At 47.8% G+C, this 22,575-nt stretch overlaps 9 protein-coding genes across 9 annotated transcripts; 3 read left to right on the forward strand and 6 right to left on the reverse strand.

Moving 5' to 3' along the window:
* Window positions 1-260: 260 nt before the first annotated feature.
* Window positions 261-1,256, reverse strand: F9C07_2277658 (putative acetyltransferase, GNAT family; the record flags this gene model as incomplete). The annotated part of the gene is made up of 2 exons (XM_041284779.2): window positions 261-604; window positions 681-1,256. 2 exons carry the CDS (start codon window positions 1,254-1,256, stop codon window positions 359-361), a joined length of 822 nt encoding a protein of 273 aa, XP_041142948.2. The 3' UTR covers window positions 261-358.
* A 245-nt stretch (window positions 1,257-1,501) lies between these two features.
* Window positions 1,502-3,555, forward strand: F9C07_2681 (lecithin,cholesterol acyltransferase /Acyl-ceramide synthase; the record flags this gene model as incomplete). Its single annotated transcript, XM_041289835.1, has 3 exons — window positions 1,502-1,825; window positions 1,891-3,298; window positions 3,410-3,555. The coding sequence occupies 3 exons, from the start codon at window positions 1,502-1,504 to the stop codon at window positions 3,553-3,555; spliced, it is 1,878 nt and encodes a 625-aa protein (XP_041142949.1).
* Window positions 3,556-3,963: 408 nt separating this feature from the next.
* Window positions 3,964-7,214, reverse strand: F9C07_1257308 (uncharacterized protein). Its single transcript, XM_041289842.2, has 2 exons — window positions 5,042-7,214; window positions 3,964-4,986 (listed from the first exon to the last, which is right to left on the reverse strand). The coding sequence occupies exons 1-2, from the start codon at window positions 6,365-6,367 to the stop codon at window positions 4,528-4,530; spliced, it is 1,785 nt and encodes a 594-aa protein (XP_041142950.2). The 5' UTR covers window positions 6,368-7,214; the 3' UTR covers window positions 3,964-4,527.
* A 484-nt stretch (window positions 7,215-7,698) lies between these two features.
* F9C07_2679 (uncharacterized protein) lies at window positions 7,699-8,935 on the reverse strand (the record flags this gene model as incomplete). The annotated part of the gene is made up of 5 exons (XM_071510996.1): window positions 7,699-7,721; window positions 8,080-8,102; window positions 8,160-8,546; window positions 8,603-8,789; window positions 8,893-8,935. 5 exons carry the CDS (start codon window positions 8,933-8,935, stop codon window positions 7,699-7,701), a joined length of 663 nt encoding a protein of 220 aa, XP_071363850.1.
* A 155-nt stretch (window positions 8,936-9,090) lies between these two features.
* Window positions 9,091-10,481, reverse strand: F9C07_2678 (uncharacterized protein; the record flags this gene model as incomplete). The annotated part of the gene is made up of 2 exons (XM_041289843.1): window positions 9,091-9,988; window positions 10,060-10,481. 2 exons carry the CDS (start codon window positions 10,479-10,481, stop codon window positions 9,091-9,093), a joined length of 1,320 nt encoding a protein of 439 aa, XP_041142951.1.
* Window positions 10,482-15,257: 4,776 nt separating this feature from the next.
* F9C07_1257742 (uncharacterized protein) lies at window positions 15,258-16,861 on the reverse strand. The gene is made up of 2 exons (XM_041289844.2): window positions 16,345-16,861; window positions 15,258-16,283 (listed from the first exon to the last, which is right to left on the reverse strand). The coding sequence occupies exons 1-2, from the start codon at window positions 16,501-16,503 to the stop codon at window positions 15,630-15,632; spliced, it is 813 nt and encodes a 270-aa protein (XP_041142952.1). The 5' UTR covers window positions 16,504-16,861; the 3' UTR covers window positions 15,258-15,629.
* Window positions 16,862-17,278: 417 nt separating this feature from the next.
* On the forward strand, window positions 17,279-18,273 carry F9C07_2198376 (gluconate 5-dehydrogenase; the record flags this gene model as incomplete). Its single annotated transcript, XM_041284773.2, has 3 exons — window positions 17,279-17,319; window positions 17,407-17,536; window positions 17,596-18,273. The coding sequence occupies 3 exons, from the start codon at window positions 17,279-17,281 to the stop codon at window positions 18,271-18,273; spliced, it is 849 nt and encodes a 282-aa protein (XP_041142953.2).
* A 129-nt stretch (window positions 18,274-18,402) lies between these two features.
* On the reverse strand, window positions 18,403-20,018 carry F9C07_1257299 (uncharacterized protein). Its single transcript, XM_041289845.2, has 2 exons — window positions 19,787-20,018; window positions 18,403-19,734 (listed from the first exon to the last, which is right to left on the reverse strand). The coding sequence occupies exons 1-2, from the start codon at window positions 19,887-19,889 to the stop codon at window positions 18,533-18,535; spliced, it is 1,305 nt and encodes a 434-aa protein (XP_041142954.1). The 5' UTR covers window positions 19,890-20,018; the 3' UTR covers window positions 18,403-18,532.
* Window positions 20,019-20,883: 865 nt separating this feature from the next.
* F9C07_2225959 (O-methyltransferase) lies at window positions 20,884-22,368 on the forward strand (the record flags this gene model as incomplete). The annotated part of the gene is made up of 4 exons (XM_071509775.1): window positions 20,884-21,292; window positions 21,347-21,470; window positions 21,527-21,993; window positions 22,055-22,368. 4 exons carry the CDS (start codon window positions 20,884-20,886, stop codon window positions 22,366-22,368), a joined length of 1,314 nt encoding a protein of 437 aa, XP_071363851.1.
* Between the last annotated feature and the right edge of the window lie 207 nt (window positions 22,369-22,575).

Raw genomic sequence — 22,575 nt, forward strand, 5'->3', positions numbered from 1 at the left:
GCCTTTGACTGGGGTTGAACTATACACTGTACCTGTTGATCAGGGACTCACTACCCACTTCCTGCATATAATATTGGCTGTATGAGCTACAGAGTTGCCCAACAGCTATCCACATATCATGTATGAACTCAACAGCGCTTTTACGTCTGACCTTTCTGTACATTATACCTCTGTATACTAACCCCTCCTCTTTTCTATATAATGCCATGTATAGATACTATAGAAATAGACTTCGGCTTCTCAGCCCTACTGTTCATTGCAATAGATCGTTAAAATGTATTCGTCACTCATATTCTCTATTGTCGTAATTGCGTAGTCTATAAGTTATTCACAAGAAGCGATCTGCCATTCCGTCTCATCATTGATTGCCATTTCCATGAAGCAAAGCTGGCGGCGGAGGAGCAATTGGACCAGACATATCAGGGGGCCCGTATGGGTCGAACGCCGTCCGCATGGACCCCACGCCCTCCTTGAGGTATAGCACCAAGCGATAGGCCGAGTTACCGTTCAAATAGTATCGATGCAATCTTTTACTGCGTAGGAACCCCAGTCGCTCATACAATTTAATGGCGGCCGTATTTGTAATTTCGGTCTCGAGCGCGATCTGCAAGCCCCTCATATTAGTATAATCCCTTCTGAATGGAGCACATGTGCAACCCTGCGGGACCCGGGCAACAAACCTCGTCCGCATCACGCGCAATCATCGCATCAATCGCCATTCTGACCAATTTCGTTGCAATCCCGCGACCTCGATGCTCTTCTCGCACCGCCAACATTGCAATATACCCTCTTAACGGGCCGCCGCGATGTGGTTCCAGCTTCGAGACTACAACCCCGACCATCGGGTCCGGCAGTGTGTCATCCATGGCCATGAAACAGAGATCGCCCCATTGGTAGAGGAAATACCGGTAGACGTAGATGCTGTACGGCTCAGAGAGGTCCTTGGAGATTAGTTGCCGCATAGCAGCGACATATTCGTCTTCGCGTGCGCCGTCATAGCGGATGTAGCGGAGGTCTGGTGGTGCAGCGGAGACTGCGGTGGGAGTAGCGTCATGGCTCATTCCGGCCGCGTATTCGGACTCATTGAGAGAATCCAATCTTTCTATGTTGATTTTGGGAAAAGAGTGACAGGTGCGGGAGGGCGTTGTAATAGTTCTGAGCGAGTGTGGGGAATTGGAGCGGCTGAGGAAGTAAGAGGAGGAATTCAGGTACAAAGGGAGGAAAACGGACTTTGTAATTTTGGAATTAAATCTCATGACGTCCCATTTTGGTTGCAACTTCAGAAAGCATGTGATTTCCGTTTCCCAACTTCTTCACCTTGTGCGCCTTTTTTTTTTCCTTTCTCCCTCCTTTTCTTTTTCTTTCTTGACTTCACTTTTCTGGCTGTCTGTTCTGTTGAGTATCTTTCTTACTTGATATATACCGAAGAGTCTACCTCTTTCCTTCAATCCGCGGCTGTCAATTCCACCCATTGTCCTCCGTGTTCCTGGCGATCGCCCATATGCTCCGCCGTCGCCTGGCCAAGGACGACAATGTCCAATCCGCTTCTACGGACTCCTCTCGCGATGAAAGCAAAGTAGTTCCCGCTACGCAGACTGCAACGCCAGCCGAGAAACCGAAGAAAGAGTCATTCGTGACGAAGCCGCGGAGTAAACGTCGCAATGGTCTTATCTTCGTTCTGGGCGGCATTTTCGGAATTATCGTCGCCGCGTTCTTCGCCAACCAACAAGATGTGATCAGTCTCGATGCGCTGATGGATCTGAACTTGGATGCGTTGATGGATGTTATACCGCAGGGCATTGTGAAAGATGTGAGGGAGTTCTCGGTATGTCAACCCCTCTTTCCTTCATAGAGGTAGTGATCAAATCTGATTGTATTAATGTCGGATAGCAACATGAGCGCGACGCTGTCAGCTATGATTCATTCTCCGTCGGTCTACAACTTCAATCGCAAGGCATTCAAGCTAAGCATCCCATTGTCATGATCCCCGGCGTTATCTCCACTGGGCTCGAGAGCTGGGGCACCGAGGTGTCGTCCCGCCAGTATTTCCGTCGGAGACTCTGGGGCAGTTGGAGTATGATGCGCGCTTTGGTCCTGGATAAGGCAGAGTGGAAAAACCATATCATGCTGGATAAGGATACCGGGTTGGATCCGCCGGGGATCAAGCTACGGGCGGCACAGGGTTTTGATGCGACTGATTTCTTCATCACGGGATACTGGATCTGGAATAAGATTCTTGAGAACCTGGCGACAATCGGGTATGATCCGACTAATGCCTTCACTGCCGCTTATGATTGGAGACTGTCTTATCTGAACCTGGAGGTCCGTGACCAGTACTTCAGTCGGTTGAAGTCCTACATCGAGACTGCCGTTCTCGTGAAAGGAGAAAAAGTGGCTCTAGCTTCACACAGCATGGGCTCGCAGGTGCTCTTCTATTTCTTTAAATGGGTTGAGCATCCGGAGCATGGTAAGGGAGGCAGTGACTGGGTTAACAGACACGTTGCCTCCTGGATCAACATCAGCGGGTGCATGCTGGGCGCCGTCAAGGGTCTAACGGCCGTCCTCTCGGGCGAAATGAGGGATACCGCCCAGTTGAACGCCTTTGCCGTGTACGGTTTGGAGAAGTTCCTGTCCAAGGAGGAACGAGCTGAGATCTTCCGGGCCATGCCCGGCATCTCGAGCATGCTCCCCAAGGGCGGAGAAGCCGTATGGGGCAATGCAACGTGGGCTCCGGACGACCTGCCCGGCCAGCACACGAGCTACGGAAATCTGCTGAAGTTCCAGCAGACCAACTCGTCCCTAACAGCCAAGAACCTCACGGTCTCCGAAAGTCTGGCGTATCTTATGAACTCGAGCGACGAATGGTACCGCAATCAAGTCCAAACCAGCTACTCGCACGGAGTCGCACACACCACCGCGCAAGTCGAAGCAAACGAAAACGACCCTCGCACATGGCTCAACCCCCTTGAGGCCCGTTTGCCATTGGCCCCGGACATGAAGGTCTATTGCTTCTACGGCGTCGGCAAACCAACCGAACGCAGCTACTACTACCAGGAGGAGCGCGATCCCCTGGTCAACCTAAACGTCAGTATTGACACCACCGTCACCAACAGCGACGGAGTCGACCACGGCGTCGTCATGGGCGAAGGCGACGGCACCGTCAACCTTCTTAGCACCGGCTACATGTGCGCCAAGGGATGGAATATTAAACGGTACAACCCAGCAGGAGTCAAGATCAAGGTCTTTGAAATGCCACACGAACCAGACAGGTTCTCACCACGCGGTGGTCCAAACACAGGTACAACATCTCCATCTCCACCCCCTACTACATCACCCTACATCACATTCAATCAACACCCAACAACAACCCCATTCCCAGATATTGTATACCCAAACTAACAATTTAAAGGCGATCACGTTGACATCCTCGGCCGAGCCTCCTTGAACGAACTCATCCTCCGCGTAGCAGGCGGCCACGGCGACGAAATCGAAGAAACCTTCGTCTCAAAAATCAAAGAGTACGCAGACCGGGTGCAGATCTTTGAAGAGGAATAGATAGATAGATTTAATACCCCAATGTTTTCCTCTTGTTTCTTTCTTATGAATTATTTTCAGCATATATCTATTATACAAGAGATAATCCTGTTATGTATTATGTATGGTTGGTGAACGGATGATGTTTATGTCCTCTTTATGTTTATTGGTGGGTCCGGAGAAGGGGACTCTGTATAGATATTGAATTGAGATATCATTAGTACTCACTATTATTACCTACGCACAATATTCCCCTTATACACAGCTCCAAGTTGGGCCATTCCCTGGATTGATTTACTGCTATAGAAGTAGTTAATGTATCTTAGATATAATTTAGCTAAAGTTGTCCCCTCCAAATCCAGAACTGTCGCAACACACCCTATTATTCAGACAGGTAATGGAGCACAGGACGGATGGTTTTCGGTCAGACTTCTCTATGCCTTGAATTACTTATTAAAAGGCCTAGGATCAAGTCAAACCTAGCTCACAGCGGCTAACTCCCAGACAACTTGCTAAGAAATACAATAGCAACCCATACGAAGATAGGAAGGTAGTTCCTGGCCAGGAACTTCTTGACAAGAATATATTGACCCCAGTCACAATTATTCAAACAATAGAGATGATTGATTGCTTTCTTTATAAGATTCAATAAGAATTTAAACAGGCAATACACAAGCGTATCCTGCTTTAGATTCAATTTTAGTATTCTCGCACGGATTCCCTAACTTCTTTTACTTCCAGTTACTCCTCGGTAATGGTGATTGAGAATAGGGCTTGAGCATCCTCGTGAAGAGCCTCGGTTCTGATCTCCCTTGCATGGTTTAATCAATCAATCATTCAAGATTGTATCAATCGGTTTGAGCCTGATTGTTGAATGTCTACCAATCTTGTAGAATAAGTGTTGCTATATATCTTTATTATTTAACTAGGAATATAACCGCAATCAATTGGATCAATCCGATTATTCATTCTATATAGATCGTATCCAAACCCTCAATATCCACTGTCTCGCTCCCCAGGGCCTCTGCTCGGTTCACCAGGCCATTCCTGTGTGTAAAAGACTACTTCGTCAGCCCCAGTCTGTTCTTTGATATCTGCGATGAGGTCGTCGATATGGGTGAAAACCACTATCTGTCCCTGAACTTGTCCACCAAAGGCCATTCCTACTGCATTGCCATAGCCTGTGAATAGAAGGGCCCCCGAGTCACCGGGCTCGAAAGAAGGCTGCGATGCCCGACGACAGACCGACTGCTCATCTGTCGCGCGCCGTTCCCCGTTCGCTGCAACAGTGAAAATCGTAGTGGGGAGTATGCTGTATCTGCAGATAGCCGCATTCGATTCGCAACCGTATGTGTGAAGGGGCTGGCCATGATCCAACGGCAGACCCTGTTCTATGTAGCCGTTTTCAGCTTTCAGGAACATTGGAAGATATCTCTCGGTAAATTGGCCAAACTGATAATTTCACATTAAGCTACTTCCGAATAGAAAGAGGAGAGCAGAAACTCACTTTATTAGATGGACACGCTCGGGTCGGATGGGGCTTTAGAAGAGCCCAATCCATGATTCTAGTCGTGCCGTCGCCAGAATGTGCCCAGACTTCGCCAAACCTATACGTCTTTAAATCATAGTAGGAATGTAGATGTGTAAGATCGTCTTCATGAGACTTGATGAGATCTCGGAGATTTCGCCACAATGCTTTCCGGTCGTCTGGGAGGTCTCCATCCACTCTAAGTTGCTCCAAGGTGCGATAAGGTTCTCCTCTCTTGAGGTATGAGACTGTCTCCGTAAGTTTATCGATGCACTCTTTGACCTTGCCATAAGTTGGACAGTCGACCTCCTGTGCTGATTCAGATATTAACGCATCTTGGGGTTGTTTATCGAATATGCAATGACGACATGTCAAGCCAAATGGCTCCCATTCAGAGTCAGGCTTTTGCCGTATATTGAGCCATCCCCCGAAGGTGCCATAAGTGTCGCCATCCCGAGCACCTACACTATGTCCAATCGTGGCTACTCTTGGACCTTCGCGGGTATGAACAGGATAACGAGAGTTGATTTCACTCTGAATCGACGGTCGACGGGCGCAAAAGATACTGCGATCTTTATAAATCTCCACGTCCACCATAGAAAGGTCAAACTCGTTCAAGATATTGTTGACATCCTGCTTAGCGAGATTCCAGTTTCGCTCTGATTTCAGATCGACAGTGATGAGGATAGTCGGTTTGTACTCCACATCCTTGTAGCCCATACGATAGCAGCCTAGCATTTGGAATCCAGACACATCAACAGAGTCTAGGATGCGTTTGCGAACCATATCCCACTTGGAGAAGATTGCGTCAGTCGGCTCGCATATAAGGATATTGGGGCCAACTTTTAGACGCCAGTCAATAATATCAACAGTCACATGTCCCAAGCCGTGTCTGCGAAGAAGATCGTGCATCTCCTGTGCTGCCTGGAGCCAGTTCTCCCGAGAATCATCTCGTGGAGTGTCTACCATAACTTGTAATGCTAGAATCGGTTCTGCAGAGTCGTCATAGCACGGCGTGCACTCCATAGACTGCATGGACCCGCAAACCTTCCAAGTTTCGAGAATGGGCTGCAGTTCCTGAAATGGAAGTTGTTCAATCACGGTTGTGCGGCTGTTGTACGGTATGTCGCAGAGCTTTGGCCCACCAGCCCGTCGAAGTCCGGTCGCAGTTATACTGGCTTCCATCGTGGTAGGATGAGACGGGGTAGTGGGATCGTGGTTTTGCGAAGGGGATAGCGTACAGATATCCTTGGAAGCGCCTGGAGCGCAGAATATATGGCAGTCTACTTCTGCCAATTTGGCCATATGTCGGTAAAAGTGCCAATAAACAGAGAAGATGTCAAGTCTGAGCTAATAGAATGATTTCCAGCACTAACAGGTGGTTCATAAACAAGATAGAGGAAGAAGGGAAGTGGGATTATATACTGCCCGGTACGGAAGGATGGATGTTCTCAGTCAAGCAGTCGAGATGTGTGTGGAGGTAAAGATATAGGAAAATCACCAAGTAATCAAAAAGTAAGGCCTTTATCTGCTTTGTTCTAAAAATACAACAAGCACTCAGGCATTGCATGGATTCAATTCTTTGAGAAAAGGTTCACTGTGCCCGTTTGCTCGTTCCTTTCAGATGCAACATCCATTATTCATCTGTCTTTGAGGATTGAAATAGAATAGTTGAAAGGGATTCTCACAGTTTCAAAGTCAAGGTCATCCTCCACAGTCAGCATTCCCTCTTCCTGGTGATTGTATTCCACTCTCGAAGCAAAAGTCGATAACCCCGAGTAAGCAGACATCCAGAGTAACCACACAGTCTCCTGGCGGTGAATATTCCCCTTTCATACCTGCCAATAGTCCAATAGTCCAATAGTAGAATCGTTCAGATACTTCACGCATCTAGAGAGAGTACCAGTAGGAACTGATTCACCGAGTAGCTCCAGCCTCGCCTATAAAGAGGGCCCCCTTTTCATCCATTCTTCTTTCCTCCATCTTCCCTCATTCTTCCTTGTCTCATCGATCCGTTCATCCTCCACCTTTCTCCGGTTTCCTCCTTATTGTTTTCCGGATAGGCTTGCTCCCGCAGCCCCATCAAGGCGTCCAATATCTCTCTCGATAGAAAGGTAGCCTGGCTATATTACCTGCATCAATTCAACCATGTCGCTCCCGAACGGCATCCTTATCCTAGAAGGGTATCCCGGAGCAGGAAAGACCTTCCCTCCCATCGTGATAGCTTCGATATCGATCTCGCTGAACTTCCACGTTATCTTTAACGCCCCAATGCAATCTGCGAGTCTATGGATAAATGGACAGAATTTACAGGATCGAATCTCGATCCGCTGAGGGTATATCGTGCCTGTATCGGAAGCCAGGGCTTTCCTTATATACTTATATATAGGAGACCTCGTTCTGAGCAAGCAAGTGACGAAACTGCGGATGCCGTGAATCTGCTCCCGATACTGTCGGCGATTCCAGCCCTATTTTCATCCCCCTGGAAGATTCAATCCGTATCAATGCGATCAGGGATGAAAGTATGAACAGATACTACGGTATCCCGGCCAAGTCCTGGAAGCTTTGAACGCACGGTGGACTCACAGCCTGACTTGACAGATGATACCGAAGACTCCGATAATGAGAAGAAGGACTCAGATCAGACGGAAGAGGAGAACTGTACAGAGGAGAGACTAACACCGCTTAAGACTGGCGTCTACCGGGTTCATCTGCCTCTAAGAGATATCATTCCTCGGGAGGATTCTTATGTTCTTTGGGTCCAAGTCGAAGTTTGTTTTGCTACTCCCCTATGACGGACTGATCTGGCAAATATGGGTTTAAAAAAAGGTTGTACTTAGTAGCATACTACTGAACGGAAGCGTACCGATGCGGGACGTTGGATTCGATACGGTGTCTCTCGGTGACCCAGGAAACGCGAAAGTGAGCCCAAGAGAGAGAGGATGAAGCATAAGTAATCAGGTCATTGAAATTGTCCAAGCCAAGATGTATACACAAGAATCAAACAAGTAATGTACAAAGTTCTTCATAAATCATAACGCTACCGATGGGATTATAATTAATAATAATGCCATGGAATAAAAAGCATCCAACGAACTCTGTGGCACGGTGGATGCTCGTGTCCAGCAGAGAAACGTCAAGTCGTAAAAGTGTTTTCAATACCATAGGGTGTGCAACCTTCGACAAGATGACTCCGTCTGCATCTGTCGCCCAGCCACTTTGAAGTCCCGGTGCCTCCCCAAGGTCTCCATTACTTGGTAGAGGGAACGGTTCGGAACGGCCGCTCTGCATCACCAATGTCCTCTTTATAGAAGAATGCTCCAAAACAAACCACCACGCGAGAGGGAAATCAGGTAGTCCTGGCCCCGCTCTATATACCAATGCAAAGGTCATTAAACAAGCATCAACTCCTTCTAAGCACAACGAGTGAAGTGGATGCAAAAGGCGCCCCAATACTTTTCTCTTTCCATCATGGTCCCCAATCCTAGGCGCCAATGGTGTGAGCGATCGACAAGAATGTTAAAAAAAAAGTATATGTACCTGGCCGAGTACAAGAAAGAAAAGCGAAGCAAAAGGCTCGACCAGCTGAAGAATAGCGAAAGACTGTAGTTGGAATGGGACGAAATCGTCCGATCTGGAATGATCCAGATAGCAGTGTACAAGCGAATGACTCCAAGGACACCAGAAAAGTTCAAGCTCCTCAGCAGCGAAAATCGCGCCAAGTCCGCTGGACCTTGTGATTAAGATTATTGACGGAGTTTCAGGGAGACTCGGGGCCGTAGGCTCACATCATACAGCCCAACTAATTTCGCAACAATGTTTGCATGTACAGTTGAAGATGCGCGTGGAAAACGGCGCGATCCGGGGTGCCATTAAGCCGGATGTGCCGAAGAAAAAAGGCGTATTAAAAATATATGTGTCGAAATCTGCTCAATGCAATAAGAATCCAGCATGTCGTAAAATGGCCAAAACGCCGTTCGTCAGTAAATGAAAAACGCGAGTGCCGTAAATGCAAGTTGAGGGCTGAATCACGGGCTGAACATATGTCTTCCGGACTCAATGTCGGAGGCAGGGGAAGCAAGAGCCTCGCCCTCCCAGGTGTAATGGTCATCGATGGGACTCAGAGAGCCGGATGAGACGGAGGAAGACGAGCCTACCGTCCACTCATCACTGTCCAGGTTGACGTCGCCATCGTAGCCGGCCAGATCGTAGCCATATCCCCGAGAAGAATCGCCGTATTCCACGTAGTCGTAGTCCCATCGGAACATCTTGTCGGTTTGAACGCGGGGCATGAACCGAGTCTTCGCGAAATAGAACGCGACCGTGGCCAAAAGCCCACCACACACCAGATCAACGGCGTAGTGGTGGGACAGATACATGGTGGCCCACCACATCCACAGGGTATATGTCACGAACAATGGCTTCAGGCGAGGGAAGACCAGGCTCATGAAAAGTGCTGCCAGAGTCGAATCGGCGGCGTGCAGCGATGGGAATGCACCGAAGACAACCGGAGATTGTTTGAAGCCCGAGGTGTAGAGGTCAATGCCCAGGAGCTTGTCAATGCGAGCAAGACCCGCAGGGTTACCTTGCATCGAGTAGTCGGCTGGTGCCAGACCGTACAGATTCTCGTACCACGGGGGCGAGCAGGGGAAGAACAGCTGAATGGTGACTGCCAGCATGCTAATATAGCCGAAAGTCCGCGCAAAGATCGGCACAATACCGGGAGGCCCAAAAATAAACATAATCAGAGAAACGACGAAAGGAGCTCCGTAATGGCAGAGACCATATGGAATCCATGCTAGCACGTCGAGCACAACATTCTGATGAGCAGACAGGATGTTGCTGATGTTGGCGCCGTAGAGGATATTCTCCAAAGCCGGTAGCACCCGGACCCAGATAGCAGGACGCCAATCGCTCGGAATGAATCTAGAGTCCACTGGATTAGCAATTGCCTTCTTTACAAGGCTATCTTGAGAGGGAACGGTGAGTTCACTTACTGGCACGCGTAGAAAAACAGGAGCCATCCTGCAATCGGAAGAAACGGCAAAAAGAACTGACGAGTGATAGGAAGTAGAAGAGCGACAATGTACGCGGTAAACATGGCAGTCTTCCCCAAAGGCCCGGGCGACTCAATGACTGTCAATGAGAAGATCGCGACGATCAACAATAGCAAATATTGGAAGTCGTATGTCGTCCACCGATGGCTTTGTAGCGACCGGAGCGTGTCCACAGGCGAGAACGAAGTTTGCAAAGAGGATATCGACGAGGTGGGCGATATCCTACTCCTCAGCTTCGACCGAATCTTCCGTCGCATGCGATGCGGCACCAGGAGCTGAATTGAGCGCCATGGTACTTGGATTTGAAGCTTCCCGAACTGATTTTGCGTCCGATCCTTCCATGACGGAAGGGTGGGATTCATCTCTGCGGCAAGTCTTTCACAAGACTCAATATATTATTTCACGGCGAGAAGGATTAGGGGTGGAAGAATGCCGCGAGAGTCGAGAAGAGGATCGAAGGTCAAAAACACCCTCGGCGGAGCAGACGGAAAGGGGGGTTCTAGGCGCTCAACGTAACGTTGGACCAGACAGCTGGAGAAGAACGTTTTGATCACCGACAGGGACCGACAGGCGGAGAAATTAAAGGTGAATGAGTTATATTTGGGAGCGCGGGCTCCGGTCTCCAGCGGCCAAACGAGGATGTTTTCTAGTGGAGGTCACGTTGCAAGGGTTCCTCTGACGCAAGGCGGACCGTAAGGGCCGGAAGAGTGAGAAAACCAGGAACGAGATCGAGTCGCAAGGCGGGTAGATGGCCACGGAGCCGGAGAGTTCGTGGTGGTGGAATTAGGGTAGGGAGGTAGACGAGGGTCGGAGGGTGAGGAGGAGAAGTAGAAAAAGAAGAGGAGGGAAAGAAAAGAGGCAAGTAAGTATTTAGTAAATGAGACGATACGTGAGGATTTTGCAAGTGATGGACCGCAGCGCCAAAGGTGAAGAGCGACGGGGCGACGGACGTCGGCGGATACGATTACGGGGCCTAGCGTATCCGTAATTACGGGATTTGGCCTGTATCGTTGTCGTCACGACTAACTCCTTTGAGGTGCTCCTGTCGATTCCGCTAAGCCTCATCAGGGCAAGCCGCGGCCCCCAATTGGGACTAGTCATCCTCAGGAGGTGCCGAGGATGCGATGAAAACTCCCGGACCCGAGAGTGCCTTGGGAAGAGTCCCAAGGTCTGGAAAAATAAAAAATAAAAATAAAATAAACAGAATGACAGAAAATTTCAGTCTCCAGAATTTGACACTGGAACGGATAACGTCCGACAGCCCCATACCGACTACGGTGCACGTCCTAATGACTGGCGGGTACGGCGGAGATTCGGAGGATACGGGAATAATAGACGCCGAGTCAACATAGAAAAAAATGTGACAAAGGTGATTACAAGGGGCCAATTACTCGTTCAGTCGAGAATACCGGTAGGTCGCTTGAAAGGTACAGTAAGCCAAAGAGAAAACTCATCATCATATTGTCAGGAAATACAAATTAAAAAAGAAAAGTAAGAAAGTAAGAAAAATGAAAAAGAGGCGAGACGCTCCGACTTCATTCCAATCCTAGTTAAACCATCGGACCAATCATCATGACACTCTTTCATTGATTTGGGAATGATACCCCACCTTGGTCGGTTCTCCACCAACGGGAGGGCGAGGATCTTCCCAAGTCAATTTCGCTTAATCCACAACGGTCACACTGACCGGCCAAAGAAATCGCCGATTAGCATGCAGCCAAGCCCCACTGTCCCTGAATTAGTTTAGTATTGGTGGTAGTTGGGTTGCTACTATACAAGAGCACGTCCTTTTACGGAGTACTCTTTCTCCTTTTATTGTCCAGGAGCTTCGTCCGGACAAGACTTTTGGGCAATAAGCAAATGGGAGAGTGTTGAATGGATCTGATAGCGGATCCAAAAAGAGGCTCCGATCGGCCATCTGGCAATAGTGCGCAAGTAGTAAGTTTACCTTGTTCTTGGTATCATCTCAACATCGTAAGACTTTCTTATAAGGAGGCTCAGCCAATAGCCGCCGGAGTCAACCTGGTGGCCACTAAGGCAGAGTCAGCCAACATTTGCTTTGTTTTATTTTTTTTTTTTTTTAAGTATTATTGTTATTTTCTTGCCCCCAAACAAATTTAACAAAGGTCTTCCAGCCATCGCAATTCTGATCCCCGACAAGTTTCTTTCGGCCTCAAACAACTGCCATCTTTGATTTAGTTCCATCCCGAAACAACACCTGCATTTGGGGGCTGTCAAAAGGGAGGCGACGCATAGATGAAGTGACACGGCATTAGTAAACAATAAGCCGACATGACATCCCTGAGCTACCAAGGACATTGTCGAAAGAAGGTATTACTCTGTGTAGGTAATGAATATCATTTTTCCCTCTACAGGTCGACTAGTTCCCCAACTAGTAGCACATTATTGGGCACACGAGACAACCTTACGGCGCAGGGCCAGATTACTGTCCGGTAAGGTACTGGAACCATACCGAACCAAAACAGCGTGGGAAGATCACGGCAAGCCGCGCCGAGCGGAGCTGGTCAATCCTGCATCCGAGAAAATTAATCCTACATAAGTTCCAAGTTCAGGGAGCTTAAGCTTGGAGAAAAAGAGAAGGGGGACAGGTGACCACACACGTTCAATTACTTTGTGCTGTCCTCCGTACCTCCGTGCTCATCCTACATAACAACTTCCGCCCCAACATTTCTCGCTTTCAAGAGTGATATCATCTTATCTTAGTCTATTAAGACGCATCAGCATGGCTGAGTGATTAGCTTACTCTGGAGTAGATTAAGGATGGAATGTTATCGATAGACGCCTGTATCAGGTTGAAAAGTCGCTCATCCGGTTTAATATATTTCTAAGGAATCTGGATTGGGTCAACGATCCAGCTCCCCTGGTAGAAGAATACCTTGATAACTAGAAATATGCTTTCTCTCCAGCTATTCAGGAGTTTAAATTGGCTTGGTGACTCGTATTCGTTCAGCATCCAAAACAGCCAAAAATGCTGGTTGCCTGGTGCAAAAGTGGATTCGTCCGAGATTAATGAGCTCGGACCATGACAGCAAGAGCCCAGCGCCAAGGAAATAAGGCAGGATTCAAGGGAGGCTGATCATCATCACCGAGAAACACAGCCATGACAAAAAAAAAAAAACAGTATTCTTGAAGAGAATAGAATACTACATCATGTTCGGTCGGATGCGGGGGTTTTTGGTCGATACTGGATCGATCTAATACATCATTCTACATCATAGACGCCGACCTTGCCGTGGCTACCGAGCTCCACCATCTTGGATACCGCATGTCTCACGACCACGACTGTTGACTTAACTCCGTACTATGTACACCCTCTAGTTTACCCCGGTTCATTCAAACTTTCCTCTGGTTTGCTCCCGTGATGGGAAGATGGGCGCATGGCTCAACATCAGGTGATGGCCGCAGCCCTCGTGTCGTCGAATAACAAGTCCGGGCTTTCTGCACGGGAAGCCTGCATGAGGTCATCCTGCATGTTTATTATTTCACCTTTTCTTTTGGCTTTTCTTTTTCTCCCGTTTTCTCGTCACTGTGAGGGCGTGACCCTTGCATGAAGTCGAAAATGTTCCCGTTTGGTCTTGACCTGCTGAATGATCGACTGGAGTCCATTCCCGACCGATTATCTAACGGCAGTCGATCAGCATGTGTTTGACCTCGGTGATTGGGACCATGTCACCACCACTGTCCACCTGCATCAGGTTCATTAAACATGGTCGTAGAGTCATTAGACATGGGTTCCATCGACTGGACGCCCTCCAAACGCTTCACTATGCTTGAACAACACAATATGCGCTATCCTGGAGTCGATCGCATAGCCAAGCGATCCTGTCATTGCTAATCCAATCAGATGATAGTGGTGACTCGATTTGTTGGCACCCACTTTGGGATCTACACAGATCGGATATCGGATCAGAAGCGCATACATTTATGCACTTGTTTTGCGAAGTATGTTGTGAGTCTTACCATCGTTTATAGATCTGGATACGTCGGGGAACGATCGAGATGGTTATACGTATCTCTCCGCCAGAATATCCGAAAATCACCGTGTAGATAGATCGTAGCAGTAGCTATGCACAGTCAGACATCTATTTATATCCCGGAAATTCATTCGCCTGTGGAAATGAGCATGAATCAGACAAGGACGGAGCAATACTAAAACATGGATGTACAGTAGTGTCGGACATCCTTTGTTAGATGAGTTAGGGCTACTACGGCTTGCAAGGGCGACTGCTTTCTTTCAACTCCCCTTCCCTAACATATCGACTAATAGAGTCTAGACAAGCCGTCCCCCAATACTCGAGCCCTACAACCAAATCCCAACATTTACCGTTGAAAAATGCCATTTAATCGAAAGCTATGACCCATGACCAGGATAGCAATATCCACATAGTCCGGGAGTAATAATAACCATGCGACCTAATGCAGGTACAACATACCTGAAACACCCCATACCCATTGTACAACACCAACAATTCCACCCAATACCAAAACCCCCAAACCCAGTAAGTATACACATACATACAAGATACCGTCCAAAACCAAGGCTAAGTCCAATCCCTTCCTACTTACCCAGAACACGAAACAGCCTGGCATCCGACCAGGCACCAGCGAATCGAACGAGGCGCTGCAGTGGCTGTGCCAGGCTAAACACGTTTCCTGGCGCGTAAAGGAAATGATGTCATTGGCATGTTGGTTTGGGCCAATTGTGTTGCTGGTCGTTTCTGGTATGCGTTGGAGGGAAATTGGCATCGGCGGTTGTCAGATGGGTTGGAATGTGGCGTGTGGGTTATGCGTGGGTTTTTGTAGGTGAGGCTGAGTAGAAAGTTGGAACGGGCATGGGCACGGGCCAGTTGGGTGGAGGGGGATTTAGTGGGAATAAATAGTACTGTACTTGCGATATTGGGGTCTTACCTGGCATGTTCTGATACGATTTCTTTAGTAGATAGTCTAGGGTACTTTCTATAATTAATCCGGGTGGGAGTTTTAAGGGCTATCGTGTCTTGTGTTGACCTCCTGGTGAAGTAGAAGTGCGAGTTAGCGATTAGAGGATACGATCTAGTGATTATGGGCTATCATATCTTTCTCTACCAATGAAAGGCCTATTCGAGGTTCTGTGTAGCCCTCGGTTAGGGTACTGCACAGTCTCTTTTGTTCTTCCCATATACCAAGGCGACTTTTCCATTTTGCCTACATTCATCGTGTTGGTGTTGGATATATTATAGTACAATTCCATACTAATTAGGATTTCCAGTCGAGCATAATACATTCTCAGAATGGGAAGTTCAGAACTCCATATAAATCTATCATTGAATAGATGTCATGATTAAATACCCCAGTTGAAGCCACTGTAGACATCACTTTACTAAAATAGAAGCCACATCATATAAATCCTCAACCAAATTCCAAGAAGTATACCCAACATGAATCAGTCCAAGCAAACATCCATAATCCTGCCTTTGCCACAGATCAGACACTTATATATCGACAATAAGTCAAGTATCCATTTCAGAAAATGCCAGCAAATTCCAAATCAGTCCACACCAAAACTCGGAGCCATAACCCGCGGGAAAGTCATAATCCCTCAGTTTCCTCAATAGTGCATCAAGAGGACCTCTAAGAGTGTCAAACCGTTCATACCAAGAGATATCCAATGAGGCTGTACGTAAATCCTTCGTCACGGTGACCACCATCCCCAATAGTACCGTAAAGGTATCCAGGCCGTTTGCGATTACTCCTCTGTGAGAAAACCAATTTTCTGGATCATAGAAGTATATAGTCCCGTTCTTATTGTTCAACAGGACGAGCTTGAGACGTATTGCGCCGAAACGAAAGCTAAGTGCGGGTGGGTTGCCTTCGTCTTCGTCTGTAACTTCATGATAGTCTTGATTGAATACATCAAAGAGCTCATCTGCTGTATACCCATCAAGTGCCTGCCCCTTATAGGCAGATATGCTCAGATCAGAAGAGTTGAAGCCCATGCGGGTGAGATTAACCGCAGGGAACCCCACATTTAGGAGAAATTTTATAGTCTCTTCTTCTGTTAGATCCGCTGGTAGTTCAGCCTCCGTTGGTTGCCAAAGTGATCCGGGTCCGAACTGTGCCTCCAGCCAGGCTTTGGTGGGGGCAGCTTCTTGAATGATATTGTCCTAGGTGGCTGTTAGCTGATTTGATGTGGAACAACTGAGTAGATGGGACACAAGAGCTTACTATGATTGCTTCAAAGATTTTTGGCTGGCTCTGTGGTCGCCTGAATATAGAGTATGTCTGCTGGCAGGTCTGGGAGAGGAAATATGCATCGCCGATAGTGTCGAGACTGCAGTATACCTGGAAGATGAGTTCTGGTGGGAGGTTCAGAAACCCAGGCATTTTATATATATAGATGTCGCTAGAAGCCGTACTTGAGTGGACTAGATGTTGGGGATATGGTGTATAAGACACGACTTTAGTGCCGTATTGTATTTGAGCCGAGTGGGTTTTAGATTTGATGAGAGATTATAGATGAGAGATTGATACATGAGGGAAAATGGCAAGGGAGTTTGAACTGTTAAGGGAGAAAAGTTTTGTATGACATAGGGCTGATGAAGTATCTACGTGTTTAGGCATAGTGAATGCGTGCGTGCAAATTTCTTCTTGGTGACTAACCTTAGGCAGATATACCATTTCTAAGAAAAGAGATATTGACATGCCGGGGAAAACCTCGTGGTTATTGTGGCTTACAGTCAACTAAAATATCTATATGGCTGCTAGGTCGTTCCTCGGAGTTACTGAGGTTAGGGCTGTAGCCCCTCTTCTTGCCCGAGGCTGCCAAACACCACTCCTCTCATGATTTACTCCTGTGCTATAAGTCTCTACCAGATGGTATAGACCCTGAATTCCATGCTTGATACAGATTATTTATACCAGGTAGAAAAATTAGAGATTCCCAGGCTTCGACCCAAATTGCAAGTATCCGCAGACTTGTATAACTCTCGGGTATTAAAGCATAAGTGAACAAATCAAACAACAAAAGCAGGACTCTACCCATCTCGGAAACCTGCAAAAAAACCTGGATTATGCTGTAAAGCTAGTCGAAAAGACCATCCAAGAGTCAAAAAAGTTCTAAACGCTGCATGTCCCCCTGAGAAGCCTGACGTGTGGGATAATGTTAAGCTTAACGTTATGCCATTCTTGGCATAACGAGAGGTTTGGAGGTTGAGAAAACTATATATACAGTAGACCTGTGACCGAAAGACAACCATACACTCGACTCTCATATTAATATCTGGCCAGAGATTCTAAGTATTACCATACTATCTACTCTCTTATCATGAGTCTGTCAGGCAAGATAGCTATCGTGACCGGTGCCTCTCGCGGCATTGGTGCGAGTATTGCACTGGAGCTTGCAAAACAGGGAGCCAAGGTACGTATTTCCACACTGTACCAAATCTCTAGATTTAATTATTAATATAAGTCTCCCAGGTCATGCTCACCTACGTATCAACCAGCAGTGACAATGCCGTCGAAGAAGTCATACAACAAATACGCAGTCTAAACAACGGCCCCGAAGCCACCAAAGTACAAATCGACCTACACCAGCCCTCAGCCCCCGAAACAATCCTCTCAGCTACCTTCCGCGCCTTTCCCTCAAGCGACAACAAAGTGGACATACTTGTCAACAACGCAGGACAAACACAGTACAAGCTTCTCGCGGGCACAGAAATAGAGGACTACACCTCCATGTTCGATGTGAACGTCCGCAGCACCATTTTCATGGCCAAGGCTGTGTTGCTGTATCTCCGTGCCCCGGGGCGTATTATCAACATTACGTCTGTTGCGGCTCGTCGGGGATCGGTGGGATTTTCTATTTACTCGGCTACGAAGGCTGCTGTGGAGGGGTTTACTAGGGCTTTGGCGTGCGAGGTGGGATCGTATGGCCATACTGTTAATGCTGTTGCCCCTGGGGCTGTGGAGTCGGATATGCTTCGGGGATCGGTGCCTGATGAATTTGTGAAGTATATGTTGGATAACACGCCGCTTGGGAATAGAATAGGGACTCCGGAGGAGATTGCTGCTGTTGTGGCCTTCTTGGCTGATCCGAAGGCGGGTTGGTTGACGGGTCAGACTATATGTCCAAGTGGGGGACTGAACATGATTTGAATTCATGTTTTTGTATACAGCAGTGTACTATGCTCGAGGTGGTTGGTTTGGTGATCAGTGCTTCTTCAAATAAAGATATTTTTTCTGAACTTCCTGATAGCATGAAATAGAAGATAGACAGTTCTCATGCTCACAATTGTATGGGGATCGAAGTTCAAGCATGCAATGGAATAATTAGATCTGAAAGGTTCAACCCATAGCTTTGACTAGAGAGCGAGTTTAACATCTGTTTGTTTCGACATATTTGGAGTTGCATCAGTCATGAAAGCTCCAGGCATTTCTCGCCTCTCTCTATTCTTCTGCGGTTACTTCTCTTCACAGTGTCAGTCTCAAAGGCCCACCACCACCTTTCAAACATCAGCTGTCCAATTTCCCAGCCCGCCATCTCGAACGGATCGCTGCTGTGGACTCTGATCCCCTCTCCCCCGACGTCTTCCATATCATACACCAACCGTACGAGCCCCATTGGATCCTGAGCCGACTTCGGACGTAAATTGACAGGGAGGTTAAACACCTGGATCAATTTATCCCGGGCAGTCGGCCAGGGGAGGAGATCTAGAATCGGGTGATGTGAGATAAGAACTTGAGTTCTTGTCGGATGTAGATGGTCAGGCAGCGTCTCCATGTCAATGTTAGTAGTATCATCTCCGTCGCTGGTTTGACTTGAGCGTATCCATGTAGTAGAAGAGATCGATGAAGGAGGCAGCGAGGATGGTGGCGAAGAAGTAGAAGATTGGGCGTGTACCCGTGGCCGATAAAATGGACTCACTGCAGCCATATCCCAGAGGCGGTTTTCGATGCCTAGCCTCTGGGCTACCCTAACTGCCGCACTTAGAAGGGTAAGGGAGGGAACTTGGAGTAAGTGATCGTCGGGAAACGTGAAATTAGAGGACTGGTAATCCTGTAGATCATCTGAAATATTGTTCGTGCTCTCTGGGTTACTAAGCAAACTAGTGAACTGTACATAATCGCCGTTACTGTGGTCTTGAGTTGAGTTTTCTGGCCCTGGGAAAAGTGGTAATGGAGAGACATCCAAAGGGGCGCCACTTGTAGAGACAAGCGAATCTAGCGACGCTTGTCCCGGGGTTCTTGGAGAAATACTAGCGAGGAATGGCGAAGCAAGCGTGGATAGTTCTGAGGGGAGTAAATGTGGTGCGGCTGGTAAGAAAAGTTCTGTGAAGGCCTCCGGCACCAAAGTGATATCGTTGAATCCGGAAGCCGTACCAGCAGGACAGGACTCAGCGCCCGCTGAGGTTGTTATTCCTTCATCTTCGTAATCTGAGGCTATAATATCACTCTCACCCAAGGTAACTGGAGTCGAGAAGGGAGATAAAACATCTGTCGGGAGACCTGTGCCACCTCTACCTTGCTCGGGTTCCGGGGCAGTTATTTCTTCATTATGCGGACCAACGCTTTTTAGTTGCGCTTCCAGGGCTTGTATTCGATCTTTTCTTCTTTGTCCTGCCATAGTTCAGATTGAAATTTTAGTTCTCAGTTGGGGGATAGAACCTACGGTATCGTCTTTGGGCAAATACATTCAACACTCGTTTCCGCTCTGCCGCATCCTCCGTGATGTCCGGGGCAATTAAATCCCTTTCTTTGCGTTTCCCAGCCATCTCGACTCAAGGATATGTATTCTTGTTCTGACAGAGGTTTAAGCAGGCTATGCGAGGTGGGTAACAACACGAGGATGACTCATCCATGCTGTAGGTTAACGTAAGGGATTTTGCATCACTTCTTCAGCTTCAACTTCCAGTGATACGGAAAACCGGGATGTTAGATACCAAAATCAAACGACCATCTTAACGGGTCCATTTGGTATGCCAAACCACTAGTAACTGGTGTAAGTTAAAGTGGTTTGGACAAAACTCCCAAATGCAGGTACAATTCCACGGATTAGTACGTGAAGGTGAGCCAGCGGGCTGCCTTGTTCCAAGTATAGGAGAGGGTTCTAGACCATTATCCAATAAGCCACTTAGAGACATTAGTGGTAGTGGCGATGCCTTCAAGCTTTCAGTAAAAAGCTTCCAGTGCAGTAGGAAAGTTTATTCCGGGAGACTTTCTTTCGGTAATTGGTTCTATCAGGTTCATAGGCTCGAATATTGGGTGGTTTTGTACGCTTGTTTACTTCACAGCCAGTTGAAGGCAAGGTCCTGCCATAATGCGCTTAGTGGTCTTGCTTTCCCCTGGACATTTCAATGGTGACCTATAGCAGCTCGACTGCACTATCTCGGATCCATAGTCCTTGAGTCCGAAAATGACAGCTACAATAAGGCCCTAAAGAATATCTTTAAGACCATCAAAAAAGGGTTCTCTAAACTCCTGATTGAAGGATATCTCCTTCCGATTAGGGAAGCCAGACTATTCAAGCTGTATGGTTGGTATGAACTTGATAGTCTTCGACAAATGATCCTTACTCGATTATCGTCAGCAGTCTGGGACTTATACGGTTGAAGTAAACTTTCTGTATGCGCCACAGATGTATATAAGCTTAGGTTCCCGGTGTCATGGTAAGAATGTCCTGATTGTCTTGTAATATCGGGGATACTGACGCACTACTTGTCAAGACCATCTTTAGCCTGTCTATTGCGTGATATTGCAGCAACAGATATGGCGGTCACTTATGAAGCGGTAGTGGCTGCACCGAGCGCACCGAGCGAGTTTCCGCGCCTGTTAAAGGAGATCAACTCTCAAAGTGAAGCGTTCATCAATGGCCAGAGAGATGCAAGAATGAAGTTGGTCAATGCAGCAGAGTCCTTAGTGCACGCTTTGGAAACACCTAGTGAGACTGTGATGCGGTGCTGTATGGCTCAGGTGCGACCTCTTGCAATCAACTCCTATTCTGTTTTCTTCCATGGAAAAGCGATACCAATATGCTTATTCGCTCTCCAGTGCACCGCGTTTGCATCGATTGAGGCCTGTGTCCATTTAAGGATATTCTCACTAATCGCATCTAGCGATGACCCAAAGGCTGTCAGGGACCTCGCAAATGCTACTGGAGCAGATGAACATTTGTTAGGTTAGATTCTTTGGGTAATATATGGCCATTGCATGGGTAATCAGCGAACTGCAGGGCGCCTGCTGAAGCATTTAGCCGCAATGGGTGTGGTCACGGAGACTGGCCCGGATGAGTACTGTCGCAACGGACTCTCAACAGCGCTGGGCATGGCGCGATATAACGATGCATGGCAGTCCACGTACGCTCTTAATGACTCTGATTCACGCCCGTATCCTAACTTAGTGTAAACAATAGGCCAGTGTCACTTCATTCGGCAATCCATGCGCTTCCGGCATGGCTAGAGAAGAACGACTATCGCAATCCCACTGATGCACGGAACATCGCGTTCACAATGCAATTCAACACCAACCTCCCCTTTTTTGAGTGGCTGCATTCCGATCCAGAACATTTTCCTCTTGCCAGTCAGTTCAACAGCATCATGTCCACTTACCACCAAGGCCGACCTAGCTGGATAGAAGAGGGATTCTACCCAGTGCATGATAATTTGATACAAGGGGCACGAGACGATGAGGATAATGTCTTCCTTGTTGATGTTGGTGGAGGCAGCGGACATGATCTTGTCGAGTTTCTATCCAGATGGCCTGGTGCCCCGGGCCGACTGGTCTTGCAGGATTTGCCAGCGGTCCTAGATGATATTGTAGCACTGGACCCATCAATTGAGCGGATGGCGCATGATTTCTTCACGGAACAGCCGGTCAAAGGTTAGTATCAACCATATAATCTGCTTTCGCTCCTACATCAACTTGCGTTGATCATTGCCAGGTGCGCGAGTCTATTCTTTTCACACTGTTCTACACGACTGGAATGATAAAGACTGCCAGGCTATCTTCTCGAGGCTTGCCGCCTCTATGGAGCGTGGATACAGCAAGCTCCTTATCAACGACGTTGTTATTCCTACGACTGGGGCACATTGGGAGGCCACCGCTCTGGACATCTTGATGGCAGCATGTTTTGCCTCATGGGAACGGACCGAACAGCAGTGGCACCAGCTTACCGAGTCAGTGGGACTCAAAGTTGTCAAGGTTTGGCATGGGACGGGCAGCGTAGCGAGCGTTATTGAGTGCGAGTTGGCGTAACGAGCCACTCTTTTCTCTTTTCCTTCTCTCTTCCGGTTTTCTTCCCCTTGTTTGTATCTGCTCTTTCAGTCTTTTTGTTTCTGTCTTATGCGCGGACCCTCCTTAACTCTCTGCCGGAGCTTCAATATTGTGAGGAGGCTGGGAACTTCTGTCGAGCATGAGTCCGTGCGAATTGCATGTGGATATGACTACAGCCAAGCGATCTTG

Source organism: Aspergillus flavus, chromosome 2 (genome assembly GCF_009017415.1).
Source record: "Aspergillus flavus chromosome 2, complete sequence".
Classification (NCBI taxonomy): domain Eukaryota; kingdom Fungi; phylum Ascomycota; class Eurotiomycetes; order Eurotiales; family Aspergillaceae; genus Aspergillus; species Aspergillus flavus.